This window comes from Polyodon spathula, chromosome 6 (assembly GCF_017654505.1).
Source record: "Polyodon spathula isolate WHYD16114869_AA chromosome 6, ASM1765450v1, whole genome shotgun sequence".
Classification (NCBI taxonomy): Eukaryota; Metazoa; Chordata; class Actinopteri; order Acipenseriformes; family Polyodontidae; genus Polyodon; species Polyodon spathula.
In genome coordinates, this window is record NC_054539.1 from 4,458,831 (window position 1) to 4,480,009 (window position 21,179).

The following is a 21,179-nucleotide window of genomic DNA, read 5'->3' on the forward strand; positions in this document are numbered from 1 at the left end:
TTTTCACTTTGACATTATGATCTTTTTTAAAAACTCCTAATTAAATCAATTTTGATTCCATGTTGTAGCACAATAAAATGTGGAAAAGTCCAATGGGGGTGAATATCTGTATGCAAGTTCACATAATTTTGTATCATTTTATTAGTGCCCTCTACTTTGCTGTACATATACAACTCGTAACAGTAACACCAAAATGCTTCTAAAAATTGCATTCATATCCCAGGACGTCAGATTTGCAGTACTCTCATATAAACTGCATGTCAAGAAAGGTGGTCATTTAGCATACGGTATACAAAACGTGTCAACATACATGCACGCAGTTTAAAATTATATTACAGTAGGGTGAAAATCAGTTGTACAGCTGATAGATTTGCTTGATATTATCAGGAGCTTATTTCCCATTACATTCTGGCTGGGACATTTCAATGTGCTGATAATATGCAGAGTGTGACATGAACGGGAGCGACATTTTTTACTGTAGTTTGGAAAGCCTGTCCTTTTTTCAGAACACCCTGAGGAACATTATAAAGTACTTTCATGAAAAAGTATCTGCTTACATCCACTGTTTTTTTGATATTTAAAAACATATATTAACACACGAAACATAATAAATGTTCCAATACAATGATGTCAAATACATCAGATTTACAGTGTTACAGCTCTAAACAAGTTTCTGTGATGTTTTGTTTCTGCTTTTGTCTTTGCCTGGCTGCTGTAAACATTCTCCGCCCTTTAGACACTAAATGTCTCTCTCAGTGATTTTACACGAAAAAAACAAAAACAAAAAAAAAAAAAAAAAAAAAAACCTAAAAAAAAAAAAAAAAAAAATCAGGATGTGAACGTCAATCCCTACCCTATGGAATGATATGTGTTTAAAGTCTGTACTGTAATGTACGGTGGCCCTGTAAATCATTAAAACAAAGTGATTTTTTTTATCATGTTTACACGACTGCCGTCCTAGAAGTCCACTTCAGTATGATCATGTTAACACGATGCAGGTCCTTAAAGGGTTAGAAAGAGCAAGTAGCAGGGTTGCAAGAAATCTAGCGTTACATGTCCCCACGTGTTGCTACATCTGTTTCATTAAATGTACCTGTAACATTTAATTTCATTGTTAACTTACTGACAACTTGTTACACTTATAACTTTAAAGTCTGTTTCAAAGCTCTTTTCAAAATGGCTGCTCCAGTGCACTGATAGTGAAAGGATTACTGCCCACACAGCAATAACGATCCATGATGTCGTACGGAACAGAAAAGCCAGAGCACTTGTTATGCTTTTGTTTTTTTATTATAATTTTTTCAATCCCTCTTCTTGCAGTGATTTAGAGAACTGATCTCAAATCCCAGTGCACTACAGCAGCCATTTTGAAAAGAGCTTTGAAACAGACTTTAAAGTTATAAGTGAAAAAAGTTGTCAGGACGTTAACAATGAAAAGAAATATTACAGATACATTATTTAAACAGTTGTAGCAACACGTGGGGACATATAACGCTAGATTTTTTGGAACGCCGCTACTTACTCTAAGTAAATTTTACTGCAACAAAACTCACTCATTAAGCAGTCTCCGCTGCACAGTGTAATGCAATGTGCAGCTGGCTTACCTCAATTGGTTGGGTGTCATTCAAGTGTGCACTCAGGTCCATCAAAAGCTGGGGCATCCAGGTGGGCACATCATAGGGGTTGGATAAGATACAGGCACTTAACCCCAGCACACCAGCATGGCGCTTAACCAAGTCTGCAAAAAACAGAAATAAATAAAATAAAACAAAACAAAAAACAAAAACAAGTGTATTAACCAACTACCAACAAGAAAGTAAAAATGTTACTGATTAATTACATATACAAGTTTCACAGTGTATTAAGATACGATCCTCTTGGGTTAAATAAGACATTCATATACATTCTTCAGATGTTGATACCCAAAGGGCCTTATCTTAATGATTTAAACAGTGGCGGATTTTGATCCGCCACTGTTTTAGAACAACTGAATGGACCTCCTCATATATTACTCACAACCCCCCTAGTTGGTTGCGCCTTAAAAATCCCTCAGTATCTATGTAACTCATTCAAGCCGGCAACAACACTATACACACTCGGAAAGCTAGCTGAGGTGAAGGTCTGTGTTCTCCCCACCTGCTGGAGGAATGGTATCCACCACTGAGCCTGGGTCCCTTTTCCTCTTCTTGGGAAGCCGGGTCTTGCAGAGCTTTTCAAAGTGAGTCTGCATGGGGGTGTCCATAGTCAGGAAGTTACACTGCAGGAGGCCACTGAGGGTGGTGGCAGCAATCTCCCTCACCTGGAAAAGGAAAGCACAGAACAGAGATCTCTGCAAATGTCACCCTCGCTGCGTCCGACCAGGTACTGCACGTCACTGCTGCCCTTTCAGCCAACACAGCAGCAGTGTGCTTACATGCTGGGTCAAAGTCACAGCTCTTTAATAGTCAGAGGGCAACAGAACCACCATCAATTAACCAGCACTGATAAAAGAAACACAAATCTATTTTAGGAAACCAATGGGGGTTATTGTACCACATAAATAATAATTTATGGAAAACCCAAAGTTCTGTCCCGTACCGACTGGTATGGAAGCTGAGCAAGGGCTACATAAAATGTCCTATTAATACATACATATTTATACTCAAATATTTGTATATTCATGATACAAACTCTTTTTAGCATTAGTCTGCATACAGTTTAGCAGATTAGGTATTATATTACTGAACACAATGTTCTGTGGCACCTCACAAGCAATCAGTGATATTGCAAGCACCATGCTAATTAAACAGTTATCCAACAATGGGCTCTTGACAGTTCCCTGCCGTCATATTTCCATTTTTATGCCACATTTTTCAAACATAAACAACTTAATAATATCACTAAAAATGCAAAAGTCTTTAAATCAGCAGTTTAGTGAGCGTCTGTTAGAAGCTGGTTCCTGCCCCAAGGGATCAGACTATTAAACAAGATACGAAGTGCCAATGTAAAATCCCTGTATGGGAAAGATGCCTGACTGCAAAATGAGCAACCATATGGGATCTGTGGTCATTTACAACACTGCTCCCTGCATTACAGTCTATTTTGAAGAATAGCTGTCCCAATTCATATGGGATCTGTGGTCATTTACAACACTGCTCCCTGCATTACAGTCTATTTTGAAGAATAGCTGTCCCAATTCATATAGGATCTGTGGTCATTTACAACACTGCTCCCTGCATTACAGTCTATTTTGAAGAATAGATTGTCCCAATTCATATGGGATCTGTAGTCATTTACAACACTGCTCCCTGCATTACAGTCTATTTTGAAGAATAGCTGTCCCAATTCATATGGGATCTGTAGTCATTTACAACACTGCTCCCTGCATTACAGTCTATTTTGAAGAATAGCTGTCCCAATTCATATGGGATCTGTAGTCATTTACAACACTGCTCCCTGCATTACAGTCTATTTTGAAGAATAGCTGTCCCAATTCATATGGGATCTGTGGCCATTTACAACACTGCTCTCTGCATTACAGTCTATTTTGAAGAATAGCTTTTCCCAATTCATTTTTTAACCTTGCCTTGTAAGGGTCACAATATCATGTTAACACAACAAAAAGAAACTGTCATGCAGTCCTGAAGTATTTTTCAACCACACATTTCAGATGAAACCTTTTTTTGCTTTACACATTTTCCATCAATGGTTTCCCCTCATTTTCTCTAGCTAGGAGTGCTTAACAGGTTTGGCCACTCTTACACATGTTTCACTTCCCAATTATGATTTGATGGTACATTTATTAAGCAGGGTATTTCTGACGTATAATTATATATGAGTAGAGTAAAATGTCACTGCTGTGGACAGACACCACGACAAATTCCCTCTTCTTACTAAAATGTTTTTTTGGAAGTTAAAATATTCGGTTGCTGTATTCCTATTGGGTTTTTATAGCTTACATAGAGAATTGGTGTACAGTTGTAAAATATATTCTTTTGACTATTTTTAAATGAGGAATTAGCAGAATGTTTTTCATTACTGTTATGCTGCTGACAGGCATAATAGCCCATGACTCCATGACCCCACACACCATAAAAAAAATATCATCATCATCCCTGTGGCTTAGCTCTCACTGCCTTCATGAAGAAAACTAAATGACTCCACTAGCAGAGTGGTTTCCATGGCAACAGCAAGATCAGCAGATACCTCAGGTGAGGGGGGTTGTGTGGATTCAGGAGTGTAGACTGCAGCAGACCTGCTTGGTCTTATCTGGACTGCATAATCAGAGACATGTCATGTAACATCCACAAGCACCCTCCATGGATGCAAAACACATAACAGCTTGGTTTACAAGGAATATTATTCCATGTAATCTTTACTTATTACTGTTATACCCTGTAGCAGTTACATAAATTAGGATTAAAACAAAAAATACGCTTTATTGTTTCAGTTTAAAAAAATAAACAAAAAAAAACACATTGTTTAATTACTGCTTAGAAAAGTTGTTTCAAAACAGCCTTCTGGTCAGTACAAGGAAACAAAGCCTGAAATACAGAATATGTATCTACAGCCTAACTAACAGTTACACAAACCACAGCAAGCATAACACGAGGCAAGAACATGGATTTGACTTGCAATTCTTTAATAACACTAACAGTTTTGACCCTATAATATGATTTTTATTCATTTATTTTTTACAATTTTGAGGTGCCAAAAGTTACCTTAAAAGCATGTTACAGTTTACTTACCTCAAGTTGTTCATCTTCCAGGAGCTTGAGCACTAGCCATCGCACATCATGCACAGCCTCTTTGTTGTTCAAAAAGGTAAAGAGGTTGTAAAACACCATTGTTTGGAGATAGGTCAGCACTGTGTACCTGGCATGCCAAGAAGCGCTCCCTGCGACCTGTGTGCAAAACAAGGAAAAGAAAAAAAACACACAGCACTGAAAAACTTCCTACAGCCAAAAGCAATCGAACACAACAAATTACAAAAGCAGACCGCAAGCCTTCCAATTAGCAAATGACAGTGAAGGTTCCCCTGAGAAATCATACAGGGTACATTTATTATCTAGAGATTCATGTATTAAACAGGGTTGTAATATAAAACGAACAACAATCAAAATAGTAAGTGACTTATTATTGGGCAAATGAAGCCTAAAGTTCATTTTATTGTTCTCCTGTCTTTTCAATCTCTTTTTAATGAATAACGTTGAATTGGATGAACAGACACAGAACACACCTCTTTAAGAACTGGTAGCACCAACATTATTTGCTGTGGATACAGCAGTCCCTGAGAAATGAGTGACAAGCAAGTCTTTGCATCTCTCTTCATCTCATCGTAACTGTCATCATTCTCTACTGGTGCAATCTGTGGATAAATATCACACGGCAGCATTAACAACTTAATTTAAAAAATACCCCTACCTGGATTTCTCTATCACTTTATAGCATTTGAAATAAAAACACGGAAACAGGAATATACCTTAAAAAGCAGAGGGAGGAGCTGGAGCTGCTCTGGAACAGCCGTGGAGAAGGACCTTCCTGCGCTCGCCATCAGCCACTTTAAAACTGTTACAAAGAAGAAAAAGATCAGTAACAAAACAACCGATTTCCACTGCCTAGACATAGAGCCCCGTGTTTTTCGCAAATACGAAATAGCACTAAATAAAATGAAATGTAACATATGAAAAGAAATAAAACTAATTGCAAATATAAAATAAACTAAAATGAAAAATCATTATGAAGCAAACATAGAATGGCAGGTTTATACAAAAAATACTTTAAATAAATACTTGCAATTGTAGTTGTCAAGGCTCAGTAGTTACGCAATGTGATATAAAAACGAGTTCATCTATATTTTGTATTAGTATGCTAATTCTTTGTTTTAATTTCAAATGGTGCAAACTTTGTACTGAAGCAAATTCTGTTTTGGTTTTGAATTAATTAATGAATGAATCTGCTTTGCTTAGTGTTTAAATACTGAGAAAACCCAATCTTGTTGTAAACTGTGTCAGTGCAATGGGATTGAAATAGAAATCCTTTTTTTTTTTTTTTTTTAAATGGGTAGATAGCTTTATGTGCAATTCAGACTGCCCCATAATAGTAGGGCAGTGTAAAATTATATATATGTTTCATCTTATAGAGGGCATGGGCAGTATTTACAGTAAATAGGCAATTCAAAAGAGTGGGGGACTGCATGTTAACGTTACTGCCGCTAATGAGAAATTATGGTAACTAGATCATTTTTTCTGTGCGAGGTCTGTTTGTCAAAATGTTTAAAAAAAACCAAAAAAAACACAGCAATAGTTTAATAGAAAAATACGTATGTAGTTAAAACATGATGTATACTATACTATTATTGATATTTGAGTTGTTTTATTAAAATGTGTTTATGTACTAAAATGACATTTGTGAAAAATAAAACAAAAAACTATGGAAAATAAAAATAAATTTCACGGGGCTCTAACGATACACTACAAAAACAGTTTTATGCTATTGTATAAACCAATGGTTACCACCCCTGCTGCTGGATAACAGCATTCACTTTGTTAATTTGTCCTTTGAAATAAAGCTGAATACAATTTCATCAAGTGCTTACAATACAGAAACTAACTATAAAACAGGCGTGTTTTTCTTTTATGTTGAGCTATGGGCAATACATTGTTACAATCATTGGGGGCTCATCTTTTTTCTGTTTAGGTGTCATGTCATGCCACAGGCTACCTAATGGCACAGGACGAGAATTCAGGCAGTTCTGCTTACTCACCCGTCTTCAGCAGTTTAATGGCCTGTGTCCTTTCGTCTTGCTCCACGAACCCGTTCTCCTCCACAATGTGGTTCTGGATCTCCTCGTCCACGTCCATCAGGGGCTTCAGCCTGACCAGGATGCGGGCTGTGAAGTCAGAGATCCGTGGGGAGGAGGTCGGAAGAGAGTTGGGTAGACTCACATCGATCATGAAGATGTAGGTTAGAACACTGAGAAGGAAACACATGGTTAACATCACATTAATGTTTGTGATCAGCTAAAAGTTTAGGAGGTTGCTTTTGATCATCAAATTCTGTGAATAACTCTTCAAAACACTGCTGGTGTGGGAAATCCACTCAAAACAAGACCTGCACTAACTGTGTGTATTCATCCACTCTCTATTCTATATCTATATAACCATATTATCATCTATTTTTTATGTAATGCTCAAACAGTTGTTTTTGACACAGTAGTGACTAAGCATGGTAGGGTGTGGAATATACTAAAATATTTTAGAAATTGAATGAGTAATGTCAGGACTCACCTTCCTATCCTGTCCCGCACATTTTTATAGACCTGTGTGAGCTTGGGCTCCAGGTACTGAAGCAGTCTATGAAGAAGCTCAGGGACTCTCCATTCCTGCTGGGCAAGACCTCCTTGTAGAACATACAGCCGGCTAAATTCAAAGAAAAGGGAAGGAAATTGTCTTTACACGATGACTCAAAAATAACCACTGTATGTGATTACAAACTACTGCAATCACAAACCTATTCTAAAATAAAAATAAAAAAAAATGACACTAGGAATACTAATAAGAAATGAAAATAAAACTGACAACTTGCTTAAGAAAGAAAACCGTCTGGTCTGTTTGCATTTTTTCCCCGTTTGTAGTTTAGTGGCATTAGGACTCCAAATCATAATGTAGTTAAGAAGGTCATTAAAATAATTTCTTGAAGGCAAGCTGTGTCCCCCCTTTCATGGCTTTTATACTTTTAATGAGCTTCCTTACCAGGCGTCTACAAAAGAACCCCCTTCGCCGTTTACTGGGGACTCCATTAGCATCTCAAACAGCCAGTGCAGTTTCCGAGGGTCTCTGCTCTCCTGCAGGGAAACAACAGATAACCTCAAGTGACACATATTGAGCACAAGAATGCACTGCAGACAATGCCCTTATCAAAGGTCATCAAAAACTATTCAGTAAATTCTATTTTTAAATCTCTTGCAGTGACCTCTTCCTTTGGTGTTGCTTTGTACAGCTGTTATATTTGCAGTGCTTACATTTACAGAGTTATCTGTATACAGTGTAAATGCACCTTAACATCTCAGGTACATATTTAAATCAGACTCGTAAACGTGATACTGTACAGATTAATCAAGTCCAATGTGAGACACAAACTAGAAAGGCTGAGTAGTTCTAATTTAATACAGCACTACGCAATAGTTACAACATTCTGATCTACAGTAAATATCTGCTGCACCACTGAAGAACTGTCTACCAGGGCACAGGGAAGGCAGCCTCCTGGGGCAATCCAAATGACATGTCCTGCAATATTAAACTGATTGCACACTATTGGACCACACCAGTAGAACCCACAACGGCAAAGACAGTAGATTCAAATGTTGAAAAACAAGAAAGGATTCAAATTGATAATAAAATACCTTCAAATCTGACCACTGAATTTGACGTTGAGGGATTCAACATTAAAATTAAAAGATACGTACACAGGCTGTGGCAATGCATGTTCCCCAGTCACTGTAAGTCTCCACTGTGATGTTCGTCAAAGCCGTTCGAATTAATGGACACAGAAACTCCCATAGCTTCTCCACCTAGACAAAGAATGGGCACAGCTGTTTAACAGAGTTTCAAAATAATTTCAAAAATGAAGATCCACTCAAACACCAAAGGCTTCAGTAGTTTGATGGTTGTTAGCATGTAGTATATTAGTTACATGTCAAAGTAACTGTATACATTTTAGTTCTAGAACTGCTTCTTACTTCAGACTGCAAACTGACTAAGTTTCTTTGATACACACTCACCCAGTCAATGCTGGCCATTAACAGGGTACCTTCTGACCCCTGGTGGCTAAACAGAGCATTCGATAACTAAAGAACGCAATGCATGTGGCTAAGTTTTCTTGCACTTCATAAGATGCTACCTTGCACACAGAGACCACTTATTCACTCTTATAGCGCAGATTTCCGCAGTTCTGCACATTGCTGCAGAGAATCTCGGAGATGCGCTGTAGACGTCACTCAACCCCCACAGAAATATGTGCAGATTTTGCATAGCCCAGCGCAGCTTTGAAATGTTATTGCGGGAGGCTGGCTGGCTTATTATTAAATAAATAAATAAATAATGTACTAAATCCATGATAAGTGATGTATAATTTTACAATAAAGTTAATGTTAATCAATTACATTAAACTAACTGTTGATAATCCAGACAAATATACATTTAGCATGTTGAAAATGTGTGCTCTGCTGCAAGGTTTGGAGAAGGCGTTTCTCTAAAAGCTGCCTGTGACATCAGAAAAACAGCAGCCAAGAATAGCCAACGCAGCAAGCTCTGGGTAACAGAACGCAGCAATTGAAAACTGATACAGTATCAGTTCACAAAAATATCTTCCACAGACACTTTGCTAAGTACCATCGCTTGATTCAGAAGAAGCAGCTGAAAAATTAGTTAACCACTGTATAAAGGAATTATGATAATTGTGGTGTACAATAAAAGGAATGGTATTAATACCGTAATGTACCTAAACCGCAGTAAACCGAAAAACCACTATACCGACCCATCCCTAATTGCTACACCAAAACAAAAACACAAGAGAAGACTGTAAGGAAGTAACTAGCTTAATATTCTTCTTCTTTTTTTTTTTTTTTTTAATAATGATCTGTAGTGCTTTAACATATTGACTGAAATCAATTGGTGCTTTATTAAAAACATAAAATCAGAAGGGCTGACCTTTTCAAAAGTCCAGTGTTTACAGCCTCTGATGAGCCCGGCGACTATTTCAGCCACACAGCGCTGTGTGCTCTCATGGGAATCTGCAACTAAACGCTCCAAGTGGGGCCTCAGCACAGGTAAAAAGGTGTTGTCAAAGTTTCTGAACAAACCCTGGAAAGAGAAGTGATCAGAGTGATATCCTAAAACTATACAGCACAACCAATGATTCGTTACGCTATGTAAACACTAGGACCCTGTTTTCTTCATACTGTGATAATCAGAGTTCATTTTTCTCAACTGTGATGTTTTCTGTACAAGCAAGACAACCAGTCAATCTACAAGGAATGTTTACCTTAAAGAGGCAGAACCTCCGGGGGTTGAATTTATCCTTTCCTTTTCTGTCTTCCAGTGAAAGGAACTTTATCAACTGCTCTATAAATTTGGGATCAGAAAAGTGATCGAAGATGATCTGCTCCACCTGCAATGTTTAATTAGCCATTTTATTGAGAGTACAGTATAAAAGTTATTTCTATAAAATAAAAACATATATATATATATATATATATATATATATATATATATATATATATATATATATATATACACACACACACACACACACACACACACACACACACACACACACACACACACAACACATACACACACACACAGCTCTGGAAAAAATTAAGAGAGCACTGCAAATTCTTCTTAAATCAGCATCTCTACATGTATGGCAGCCATTCCATTCCAGTGTCTGTTGAATTCCAACACAGGCACACCTCATTCTACTGAATGAGGTACTGATTAGGGGATCACCTGAACCAAATCTTATTTAACGAGGAAAAGTATAAAAACCACTCCTGTGGTCATCACTATCCTCTCGCAATAGGACCAGCTGGATGGCAAAACAGTGCTAGTAGTACCTCAAAAGTAATCGGAATCAAAAAATAACTATTGACCATGCCCAAAGAGTTGAAAAGGAAAGTTTTGAGTGAGGAAAAGGGTTCAATTCTGGCTCTACTGGCAGAGGGATACAGTGAGCGTTGGGTTGCTTCCATCCTTAAAATTTCATAAGAACAAGGTCAAGCAGCACACACTGGGGACAACAAAGCTACAGACCGGCAGAGGGCGAAAACGACTCTCCACTGACCGGGACGACCGCCAACTCATTCGAATGTCACTCGGCAACCGTAGCATGATATCAAGTGACCTACAAAAAGAATGGCAAATGGCAGCTGGGGTGAAGTGCACGGCGAGGATGGTTCGAAACAGGCTCCTAGGGGCAGGGCTGAAGTCATGCAAAGTTAGAAAAAAGCCCTTCATCAATGTGAAGCAAAGAAGAGCCAGGCTGAGGTTTGCAAAAGACCATAAGGATTGGACCGTAGAGGACTGGAGTAAGGTCATCTTCTCTGATGAGTCCAATTTTCAGCTTTGCCCAACATCTGGTCATCTAATGGTTAGACGGAGACCTGGAGAGGCCTACAAGCCACAGTGTCTCGCACCCACTGTGAAATGTGGTGGATGATCGGTGATGATCTGGGGGTGCTTCAGCATGGCTGGAATCGGGCAGATTTGTCTTTGTGAAGGAAGCGTGAATCAAGCCAAGTACAAGGTTGTCCTGGAAGAAAACTTACTTCCTTCTGCTCTGACAATGTTTCCCAACTCTGAGGATTGGTTTTTCCAGCAGGACAATGCTCCATGCCACACAGCCAGGTCAATCAAGGTGTGGATGGAGGACCACCAGATCAAGACCCTGTCATGGCCAGCCCAATCTCCAGACCTGAACCCCATTGAAAACCTCTGGAATGTGATCAAGAGGAAGATGGTCACAAGCCATCAAACAAAGCCGAGCTGCTTGAATTTTTGCGCCAGGAGTGGCATAAAGTCACCCAACATCAATGTGAAAGACTGGTGGAGAGCATGCCAAGACGCATGAAAGCTGTGCTTGAAAATCAGGGTTATTCCACCAAATATTGATTTCTGAACTCTTCCTAAGTTAAAACATTAGTATTGTGTTGTTTAAAAATGAATATGAACTTATTTTCTTTGCATTATTCGAGGTCTGACAACACTGCATCTTTTTTGTTATTTTGACCAGTTGTCATTTTCTGCAAATAAATGCTCTAAATGACAATATATTAATATATATATATATATATATATATATATATATATATATATATATATATATATACACACACATTTTAATAAAGTTTTATAGCTGTATCTTAGTACACTTAAAAATCGACACACAACACAAGTCACATCCTGGGTTGAATGAGACTATGCAGAAGTTAGCGGCACCATTAGATTATACAGAATCTCAAGTAAAGATGTGGTGAAGTAATTTATGAGCAGGTAAATAAAATTAGCTGCTCTAGAATGGCACCTCTGACATTATGGCTGTGACGTCTAGCTGTACACTTACCATATATCCATGCAACTATAAAAAGCTGCATTACTCACCTCGGTCATATCTTCCCTCTTCAGACCAAGTTTTGGTTGTTCCTCCACAGGGGCATAAAGAGACAGTTTTCTGACGGAGGAGGTTGGGGGGTGAAAGAAAGAAATTATGAGCCAACTACATAGAAATATATCGGCCATTTCCACTAAGCACCGATACAAGTATCGTACTAAAGAATACATTTCATTGGGTTTCTACAGAAGAGGAGAGATCATTAAACACACTCAAAGGTTGTTTGCCAGTGACGATTTGAAGGTCTGTGAATCTTGCCCAATACTTTTTGCATTGAGTAATCTTTTAAGAAAATGGGTACATGTGTTTAACTCAAGTATCACACAGAAACTGACAATTTGGATGACCAACCTGTCAGTACAATTTAAACCCTGTTTTGTGCATCTTGTTGCAAAAAAAAAAAAAAAAAGGATAATTTACTGTGGGACACATGTAATGTAAAGGGTTAACATGTAAACCAATGCTTCTATTAATATATATATATATATATATATCACAAGTCACAAGTGATAAATAATAAGTGGCCCAATATAGTATGAAAACGTGTACAGAAAAGCTCCTGCTTTCTCGTGAACTTACTGAGGCCAGCTGTAATATCCCCAGTGTGTTTTCTCCACAAAGGCACAAGCCACCCAGGCTTCTTTCGTTCTCGGCAAACTGCCACTGTCATAATGCATCCACTGATTATCGGGCCTGTCTCCCACCAGGATTTCAGAATGTTCACTGCATCTACCTAAAAACACAACGGATAACGAGAGCAATTGCAACAATTTTCATGTTTTCTGGACACTTCTCCCAGACAACTCCCGGAACAGATTTTTTCCTGTATTTTCCTTCTTGGGAAACAACATATTTCCACATTATCCTGAAGAACACTGAAAAAAGGCATACTTTCTGTAAACTATGCAGGACTGACTTTAACGATGGAACATGGGAACAAAGATGATGCTGTTTGTGGTAAACACAAGAGATCACAAAAACACCAAAAAGCCAGTGACGCTCAGAAAACCAACCCTTCAATTAATAACATCTTTCACTGCCAAAGGAAAAACGGAGATCAAGAAAGTTACATATGCAGAGACCTTTACATGCTGTGACTAGTTCAGCAAATCTGTAGTAGACATGTTCCCAGACTCACACACTGCAAAGTATTCTGCAGGAAAGTGTAAAAGTCACACAAACAGTGAAAGGTGTTTCTATTACAATTTCTGCATCAACATTGCTATAGAAATTCAAAATAATTGATAAAATGTGTTTATATACAGCAGTGGTGTATTCATATAAAATATAAGCAGTTACTGGCAGTGGTATTACTGATCTGCCACATACGTGCAGTGTAACGCTGAAATATCACATTGCTGTGTACTTTGCCGTTTTTATTTTTATTATGGACTTTATTTAGATTTTTTTTTTTCTTCTTATAAAAGTAGGTGCCATAGCTTGTTCTTTGATGACGAGGTCAATGTGCAGTACCAAACTCGTCCCTTAGGTTTGTTGTGTGATGAAAGTAACACCAACTGTGTATGCTTTGCTGTCATGCAAAATCAACTACAGTGAACCTGTTTACAAAGCATTGGCTACTGCCAGATCAGCCACCACAACTACAGTACAATTAATACAGTGTAACTGTCACAGTCTATCATTCTACCAAGTAATAAAGTGGAAGAGTTGTATGCCTTTCTCTTATGTAGGTATTCACTTCAATTCAGACACTGAATTCACTTCAATTCAGACATTCAGTAACACTGTACCTGCAAAGGCGATGAATAAACACATTGCAGAATTTCACAAGTCAGTAATGTAAAAAATAGTAGGTTAACATAAACTAAAACCACAGTATGCTCATACAGACCATCCGTTCCCAAGTAATAGTTTAACCCTTTGTAGTTCTATGTCGCACCAGGTCCGGTCCGACATTACAATTTGTCCTTTCCAGTCTGACATCAAAAAGACGTAAAGCACAGGTCTCTAGTCGTTTTTTCTCCAGAAAAAGCTGAGAAAACCTTTCAATGGCCAAGTGAAACTGATAGGAGCCAAATGAAGCCTAAAAAAAAAAAAAGGGGCGTATCTGAAAGCCCCATGCACCACAGAGATAACACGGATATAAACAAAGGAGACAGCTGCTTCTGCATTCAGTGCTAAAAGAATATCACAGACATTTGTAGAGCTTTTTGAGATGTTTTAGTATTAAAACAATGACTTGAATCGCATTATTGAGGAGTTTGATGATAAAACGAGTGACCAGGAGAGGATTTATCAGGATGCACGTCTATAAACAGCTCGTGTGAAAATAAATGTACCCAACGTGCCTGACAAGCGCTGAATAAATGGACTGCTAAGGGTTAAGTGTCACTGTGTTTACAGTATGTTGATATTTCATGTAAAGATTCAGCAACATTGATCAAGTTGTTCCCAAGATACAGTCTTCATTATCCACACCATAACAATGTTGTTCTCAAGAAATTGTGCTATGGATTGCCCATATGAAGGTTTCACCACTTTCTAAAAAAAGTTCTGAAGATGCAACAAACAATGTGTTAATGTGTAGCCTCATTGCTGGGATAACATTGTGAAGGATAGGTGAAAGAACTGAACTTGATACAGCACAGCACTTCTGATTCAAGAGAAAGCACCAGCATAATGATACAAGGGAAGATTAATATATATCTGCAAGAATTAAATGGGGTAAAAAAATTAAAAAATACACGGTATGTTAAGGAAGCCAATTAGGTAAGAATCAATCCTTTTGTTTGAGAGTAAAATTTTAAAATACACACACTTACCAATTGCATAAGGATTCTTTTCCACTTTTTTGTGAGGTCTCTTCAGCTGCTTCAGAATACCAGCAACAGCTGAGATTGCCATCTGGAAGCAAAAACCACAGAGCTAAGACATACTGCAAAACCTTCATATTACTAAATAACTTGCTGACTGACTAATGCCAATTAAATAATTATATTTACCCCACAGACTTGCAAAAAAAAAAAAAGCTATACAGGAGATTCTATAAGTCAGACATCTGAGGCATAACTCTAAAGGCAGACTATTTCTTACAGATGTGAAATGTCTTTAAGCAAAGAGGAACACATTCAGATAATTCTGATGACAGTCAAGAGGGTGTTGTCACCAGATTTACCACAGGGCATCCTATTCAGCACGAAAATGGTATATGTCATTGCCTATGCTGCCCAATTTCTAGAACAAGCAACTGTTATGGATGTGGATTCCAACCAGAATTAAAACAAGAAAAGAGTTACTCCTGAAATCCACACAAAAATGACAATGTAAAAAAACACGTAAGGCAGGAACTAACAGATATTAAACCAGATGATAAAATATTTACAATGAACTCACCTTTCGAACGACTAGTGCATCGTGGTTCAGACTCTGGACAAAGAACCGGACTGCTGGGACGGGGATGGGCTTATCATCCCTCAACAGCAGGGAAAGAAAGCCAATGGCAATATGCTCAAACTTCCAGGGACTAAAAGACAAAGCAGCAAAGAGCGTTAGAAAGTATAAGCTGTGCAAAAAACTCTATCGTAATAGATACCAAACAACTCACATGTTAACATTATAAAAGTGGCATTCTCAGTTTCTTTCAGCAGAGCCTACCTACTGGAGCCAGATGGATGGTCGTAGTAACGAGGAGGGTATTATTAGGTAACTACTAATTAATTATTATAATTACTAATTAATAGTTTAAAGTTAGGTCCCCTGGAAACAGAGAAGTTTGAATGACATGTGTTTTTAATTAATTTAAAACATGCCATAAAATACAACACAACAACAGCTCCCTTTAGAATAGCTGAAAGGTTCCAATCTTAAATACTATTGCAATGGGAAATATAAAATTATGCAGTGCGGGTACGTACAGATTTCTCTGATGGAGGGAGTCCAACAAGCTAGTGACCAATCTCTCATATTTTCTAGGGAAAAAGAAACAAACATGATCATTCTGCACCTATGTTATTTAACTTAACAAAAAAGCTCAGAAAAAAAAAAAACAGACAACGAGAGACTTTGTTTAAATACTTCTTTCTTTACTTACTCCACAGAGTCAATGTTTTTTGCCTGCTGGAGCTGAACACCTTTCTCAATCTCCTCTGAAGTGGGCAGTGGGAGATTTGTAGTTGGGTTTTTTGACTTCATAATCTGCAGAGCTATCTCCAAACTACCACCAGGTACCTTTCATTTGTTAAAAAAATTAAAATAAAAAAATCAGTTACCCTAAGATGCTTTAAGTTGTTACTGTGGTAAAGCTGCATTCTGCACAATGCCAGGGGAGATGAAGCACAGAATAGAAGCTTCATCTTTGCAAATACTAAAAGAAACATAAGTAATGACAAACAATGTCATTAGTTATGGACGAGAATCTTGATCTTACACTGAAGTCCAGTCCAATGGTTTCGTACTGTCGGTGGATCTTGTCTGCAAGATCGTCAAACAGTCGGACTATGGAGGGCTTCTCCAAAGACATGGCCTTGCTGAGACCAGACAAGATGATAGCTGGCCAGGTCTGTACAATGCAGTCCCAGTCATGGAGATTAGCCAGGCAAACTCCATTGTGATTCCCCAGGAGACAGTACAAGGCACCCTGGAACCAGAGTGAGGCTTCATTATAAACAGTAACAGTTCACGGTTTTGTATATCTTATTTAAAAACAAAAAGCTAACTAAAACAAAACAAGCAGCTGTTTCAATGCAATATTTCACATTTGATATATTTTCTCAAGAGGATGCTACAGGGGCATGCAACAGTTTTTTTGTTTTTTTCTAAACCTTTATTTTACTAAGTAAACACATTCAGATTAAAATCTGTTTTACAAGTGCAACCTAGCCAAGAAAGAGAGCAGCAACACAATAAAACACAGTACAAAAACAGAGATACAAAAATATAATACAAATCATAATACAATCAGTGAAACACTCAATCAAATAGTAACAACCAGTAACTAGTCTACTCCACTACTTACATGCACAGCTCTCAAGCAGATCATCGTGCAGCTTACTCTTAAATTGTACTAAAGTTATTTGGGACTGCAACTTAAGTTTAGATTGTAAATCATTCCAAGACCAAGGATTAAATAGGCAAATGATCTTTTAGCGGCATCTGTACACATTTAGGAATCGTAAAGTTAAAAAAATGAGTGCGATTTAATACTGTAGTTACAAAAAGCGACTATAAAAAGTATACATTTATATATGGAGGGAATTTAAAAAGAATAGCCTTACATAACAGAATATACCAGTGCTTCAACCTTGGCAAAGCCAAGGAGGTCCAGCCAACCAAAATGTATCACACACAATGATGAGTACTATAACCTGAATGAGTAAGCAAGGGGACATTAAATGAACAGGCCCCAACCCTGGTAAAATCAACACCTGCAAATGGACAAAATATTGCAGAGAACTTGGTAAAAAAATAAATAAATAAATAAATAAATTGTGGAATCAAAATACGATTATAGACAGGATTTACAATAAAAAAAACAAGGGCTACCATAAGAGGAAACCTTAAAGGAGAACAGTATCAAACCAAGGGAGCTTTTAATCTTGTTTACAAGCAACAACAAAGGACTGAAGTATTTTGTTGAACATACTTTAAACTGTTGCTGGGAGATGTCCTGCCGGTTTGGTTTCAGGTACTCCAGCACCAATGGAATCAAGTCCCTGCAGCAGAAGTTGTAACTTCCGAGGGTTAAGAAGAAAACTTGCTGGGCCTTGCTCCTAACCTGCACATGTTTAAAACAATAGTTAAAAACTACAGCAATACTTCAAGTCTATGTTAAATTCAGTAGCCTGGCAATTACACTCAATATCTACATAAAAAACTATTTTTTCACATTTCTATCAGTTTTTATAAATTCAAGAAACTGTAAAAGTGCAGCAGATCTCTGACCCAATTCTTAAATGTGATCCTAAAATCGGGGTGAACACCAGAAGGTGGTGTATCCTCTACGAACTGAGGTTCAAACCAGGGGTGCGTTCAATAGGCAGAGCGCTCCCGAGCGTTCCGTGGCACTTTCTATTGAACGAGCTGCACACCGAGAGTGCTTCTAAAAGCAGCGAGTCAAGCTCAGAGCTGCCTCGCTGGAGGTCCAAAATGTCCGACCTGAATTATCAGTTCAGTGGCTGCAAACTGATTTCTGTGATAAGTAATATTTTTCTTGTCATTTTGGCTTTTTAAAATCGATTGTGGTATTTTATTTTATTTTTTTAAGTGACGATTATATTAGAAAAGAAAACATGGACTATTATAGCTTGACAAATATGACTCACACCTCAAGATGCTAAACGAAAAACTGTCAGTAACCTTACATTACAAAAACACAGTAGTAGTAATTACATTAAAAAATATATACAAAAAATTGCAAAACTTGCTTAAAGGAACTGTTTTAATACACCGTGTATTGCCTGCTAACAGACGTTCAATAACTGCTAACATAGGTTACGGGGTGCCATGAGTGTGCTCCACTACTGAACACACTCCAGGTTTGCATTCTTGCCAGAGTGCTCTTAACCAGTGATTTATGGTTTCTCCACCTCACCTTCACCGTTCTCCAACATCCCCCTCCCCCAAAAAACAAACACACCACAGAGGCATTACCTGACTGTATGTACTGGTTGACAAACGCAGGAGGTCCCTTAAAAGGTCTCTATGAATAGTCTTGTATTCACATCCTTCAACAGTCAGTTTCCTCAACTGGAACAGAAGTGAAACAATACATATTTTTACTATGTTATTTTTACTATGTCTGTTCACAGTGCGCATGTCAGAAACATTCAGAAAAAAAAAAAAAATCTATGAATCTGTAATTACAAACTCTCGTTTCAGAACTATGGGTCTCATACAAAGTTTTAACACATGAACCCTGGTTACATACCTCTTGCTGCAGCATAACTCTGTCAATGAGTAATGCTCGGATGTGTTGCTTCCTGCCATGTAGCTGCAAGGGAAAGAAATTGTTTAAAAGCAGTTAGTATTATCACTCTGGATATTTGCTGCTGATAAAATATGCATCAATATAAAAAGCATGGTCAACAAGGCGACTCCTAAAGAAACAAGTAAGGGGACTACATAGATTGCCACTGCAGAAGAACACTAACCCGGTTCTCCATGGACTTCTTGACAAGGTTGAAGCTTTTCCACCGGGAGTCAAACTCATGCTTATAAGAGCCTCTGAACTGTAACAAGTCACCAATAATCTAAAAAACAAAAAGCAGACGAGAAGGTAAGTTTTACCGTAGTTACAGTTCAATAAGTAGGAAGATTTTTAAAAGAAATTATAACTTAGTGCTATTTAGATCCCAAATTAAAATAAGTGGCTTGTTAAATTGTTGTTAAAACTTAAACTACTGTAATAGTCTTGACAGTTTTGAAAACCCACCTTAATGATCAAAAACAATGACTTTGTATCATCCTCTGAATTTTCCAGAATGTGATCTGAAGAACAAAAAAAAGAGTTTTTTTTTTTATATTGTCTATCACTAACTGGTTAACAATGTGTATTATATGTAGTTGAAACATCATCACTTAATTATCAGAGCTTGTGTCTGAAGATATTGGAACAAAACATGTACAATGTATGCAAGTTTAAAATATTGAATATAATCACTACGGCAACTCCAGAGGCTGTGGTTCACGTGATAGTAAGTCACATGATATACTATCGTAAGGTATTGGACACATGTGCCAACTTTAACTAAGGAAAAAACTTACGCAGGAGTTTCCTCATAACACTGCAAATAGCGTCTCTGTAGTTCTCCCGCGACATGTCTAAAAAGAAGCAGGGGCAACTGTTATCAGCATCTCAAATAGCAGTTGCTTCCAGGCAAAAGCAGGACATTTCAAAGACCATTTAAATTGCAATACATTTTTCTGCTTGTATTGGGCAGTAACAACGTACTCTGAAAAGAATTTGAACATCTGTTAGCAGCTACAAAGCTGTTCATACAAACAGAACCTTTAATAAAACTTCCTGTTATCTCGTTACCAAGGTTTTAACAAGCAATCAGAAGTCCATTTAACCAGCTATCACATTACCACACTATAGACTCACTCTCTGTGTAACACATATTTGGAGCTTTAAACTCCCTTTGCTGCATATAGAACTTGGAATGCTTGTTATGGCAGGATAAATGCGCTTCACCAGAGAAAGTAAAGTCTGGAAAACAAGCATGATCTACAGCAAAATAAGGGAAGTTGTTACATTAATGAGGGGTAACTTAAATATGTATTTCAATGACACTAATTTTATGGGTTTTAGTTATTTACAGCATTTCATATTTTACAGATGACAAGTACAGCACTGTGAATTTTTTTTTTTTTTATAAACATGTTAAACATGGCTTCAAATATCACATATGCTTAAACATTTAACATCTTGCAGAGTAAAAGCATAGTGTTTATTCATATGGACTCTAATCTAAAGTGTACCAGTGAGGATTCACTGTATTTTTACATTCAAAGACATTGAATACAGATATATACACCCACCATAGTCAACGCCAGTAAAGAGTGGTGTCTCCCCCAAACTCACCAAGCTTGGTACACTTAAGAGAAAAATAAAAAGATTATATTTAGGAAATAAAAAAGATAAAAAATAAAAAAGTAAAACAATACAATGCTGAAGCCACCCCCTCTACGAAAACACAAAGTAGTTTAATCCTGTTTTCATATTTGGGTCACTGTGCTCAAAAGTGCTTTGTGAAATAAAAGCAACTGCAGTTTTAATATTAATATAATTGAATGCACTTGAACTTGTGTAGAACTTACAAAAATGAACAAAGCAAAGGCAATTAAGACATACATTCTGTAGACTGGATTTTATGCTTTTGTATGTTTGTTTTTACTTTCTTAGTAGGGTAGCTGGATATAATGTAATGAAATGGAATGTTCTTCTCACTTACAGGTCAGTAATTCTTTCTCCATCCAGGAAAGGCAGGAAACTCCCAGAGCCCATCAGACAGTGCTGCACAATCGTGAGGCTCTGCAGTATGTCATCCCTATAAAACACAGAGAAAAAA

At 37.5% G+C, this 21,179-nt stretch overlaps 1 protein-coding gene across 2 annotated transcripts in view; it reads right to left on the reverse strand.

Moving 5' to 3' along the window:
* The window catches only part of LOC121316710 (proteasome activator complex subunit 4-like), a 54,967-nt gene that overhangs the window by 3,031 nt on the left and 30,757 nt on the right, over positions 1-21,179 (reverse strand). For both annotated transcript variants that reach the window (XM_041251806.1, XM_041251805.1), the window contains exons 20-45: positions 21,063-21,158; positions 20,650-20,705; positions 19,873-19,929; positions 19,541-19,596; positions 19,260-19,358; positions 19,037-19,099; positions 18,760-18,855; positions 17,753-17,884; positions 16,538-16,747; positions 16,202-16,338; positions 16,026-16,079; positions 15,505-15,634; positions 14,934-15,015; positions 12,730-12,883; positions 12,141-12,210; positions 10,024-10,149; positions 9,690-9,842; positions 8,447-8,551; positions 7,734-7,825; positions 7,269-7,400; positions 6,746-6,954; positions 5,462-5,547; positions 5,219-5,347; positions 4,728-4,883; positions 2,137-2,299; positions 1,605-1,738 (exon numbers count right to left, since the gene is read on the reverse strand). In XM_041251806.1, coding sequence (XP_041107740.1) covers positions 1,605-1,738; positions 2,137-2,299; positions 4,728-4,883; positions 5,219-5,347; positions 5,462-5,547; positions 6,746-6,954; positions 7,269-7,400; positions 7,734-7,825; positions 8,447-8,551; positions 9,690-9,842; positions 10,024-10,149; positions 12,141-12,210; positions 12,730-12,883; positions 14,934-15,015; positions 15,505-15,634; positions 16,026-16,079; positions 16,202-16,338; positions 16,538-16,747; positions 17,753-17,884; positions 18,760-18,855; positions 19,037-19,099; positions 19,260-19,358; positions 19,541-19,596; positions 19,873-19,929; positions 20,650-20,705; positions 21,063-21,158 — 2,977 coding nt within the window. The remainder of the gene's footprint in view (positions 1-1,604; positions 1,739-2,136; positions 2,300-4,727; positions 4,884-5,218; positions 5,348-5,461; positions 5,548-6,745; positions 6,955-7,268; positions 7,401-7,733; positions 7,826-8,446; positions 8,552-9,689; positions 9,843-10,023; positions 10,150-12,140; positions 12,211-12,729; positions 12,884-14,933; positions 15,016-15,504; positions 15,635-16,025; positions 16,080-16,201; positions 16,339-16,537; positions 16,748-17,752; positions 17,885-18,759; positions 18,856-19,036; positions 19,100-19,259; positions 19,359-19,540; positions 19,597-19,872; positions 19,930-20,649; positions 20,706-21,062; positions 21,159-21,179) is intronic.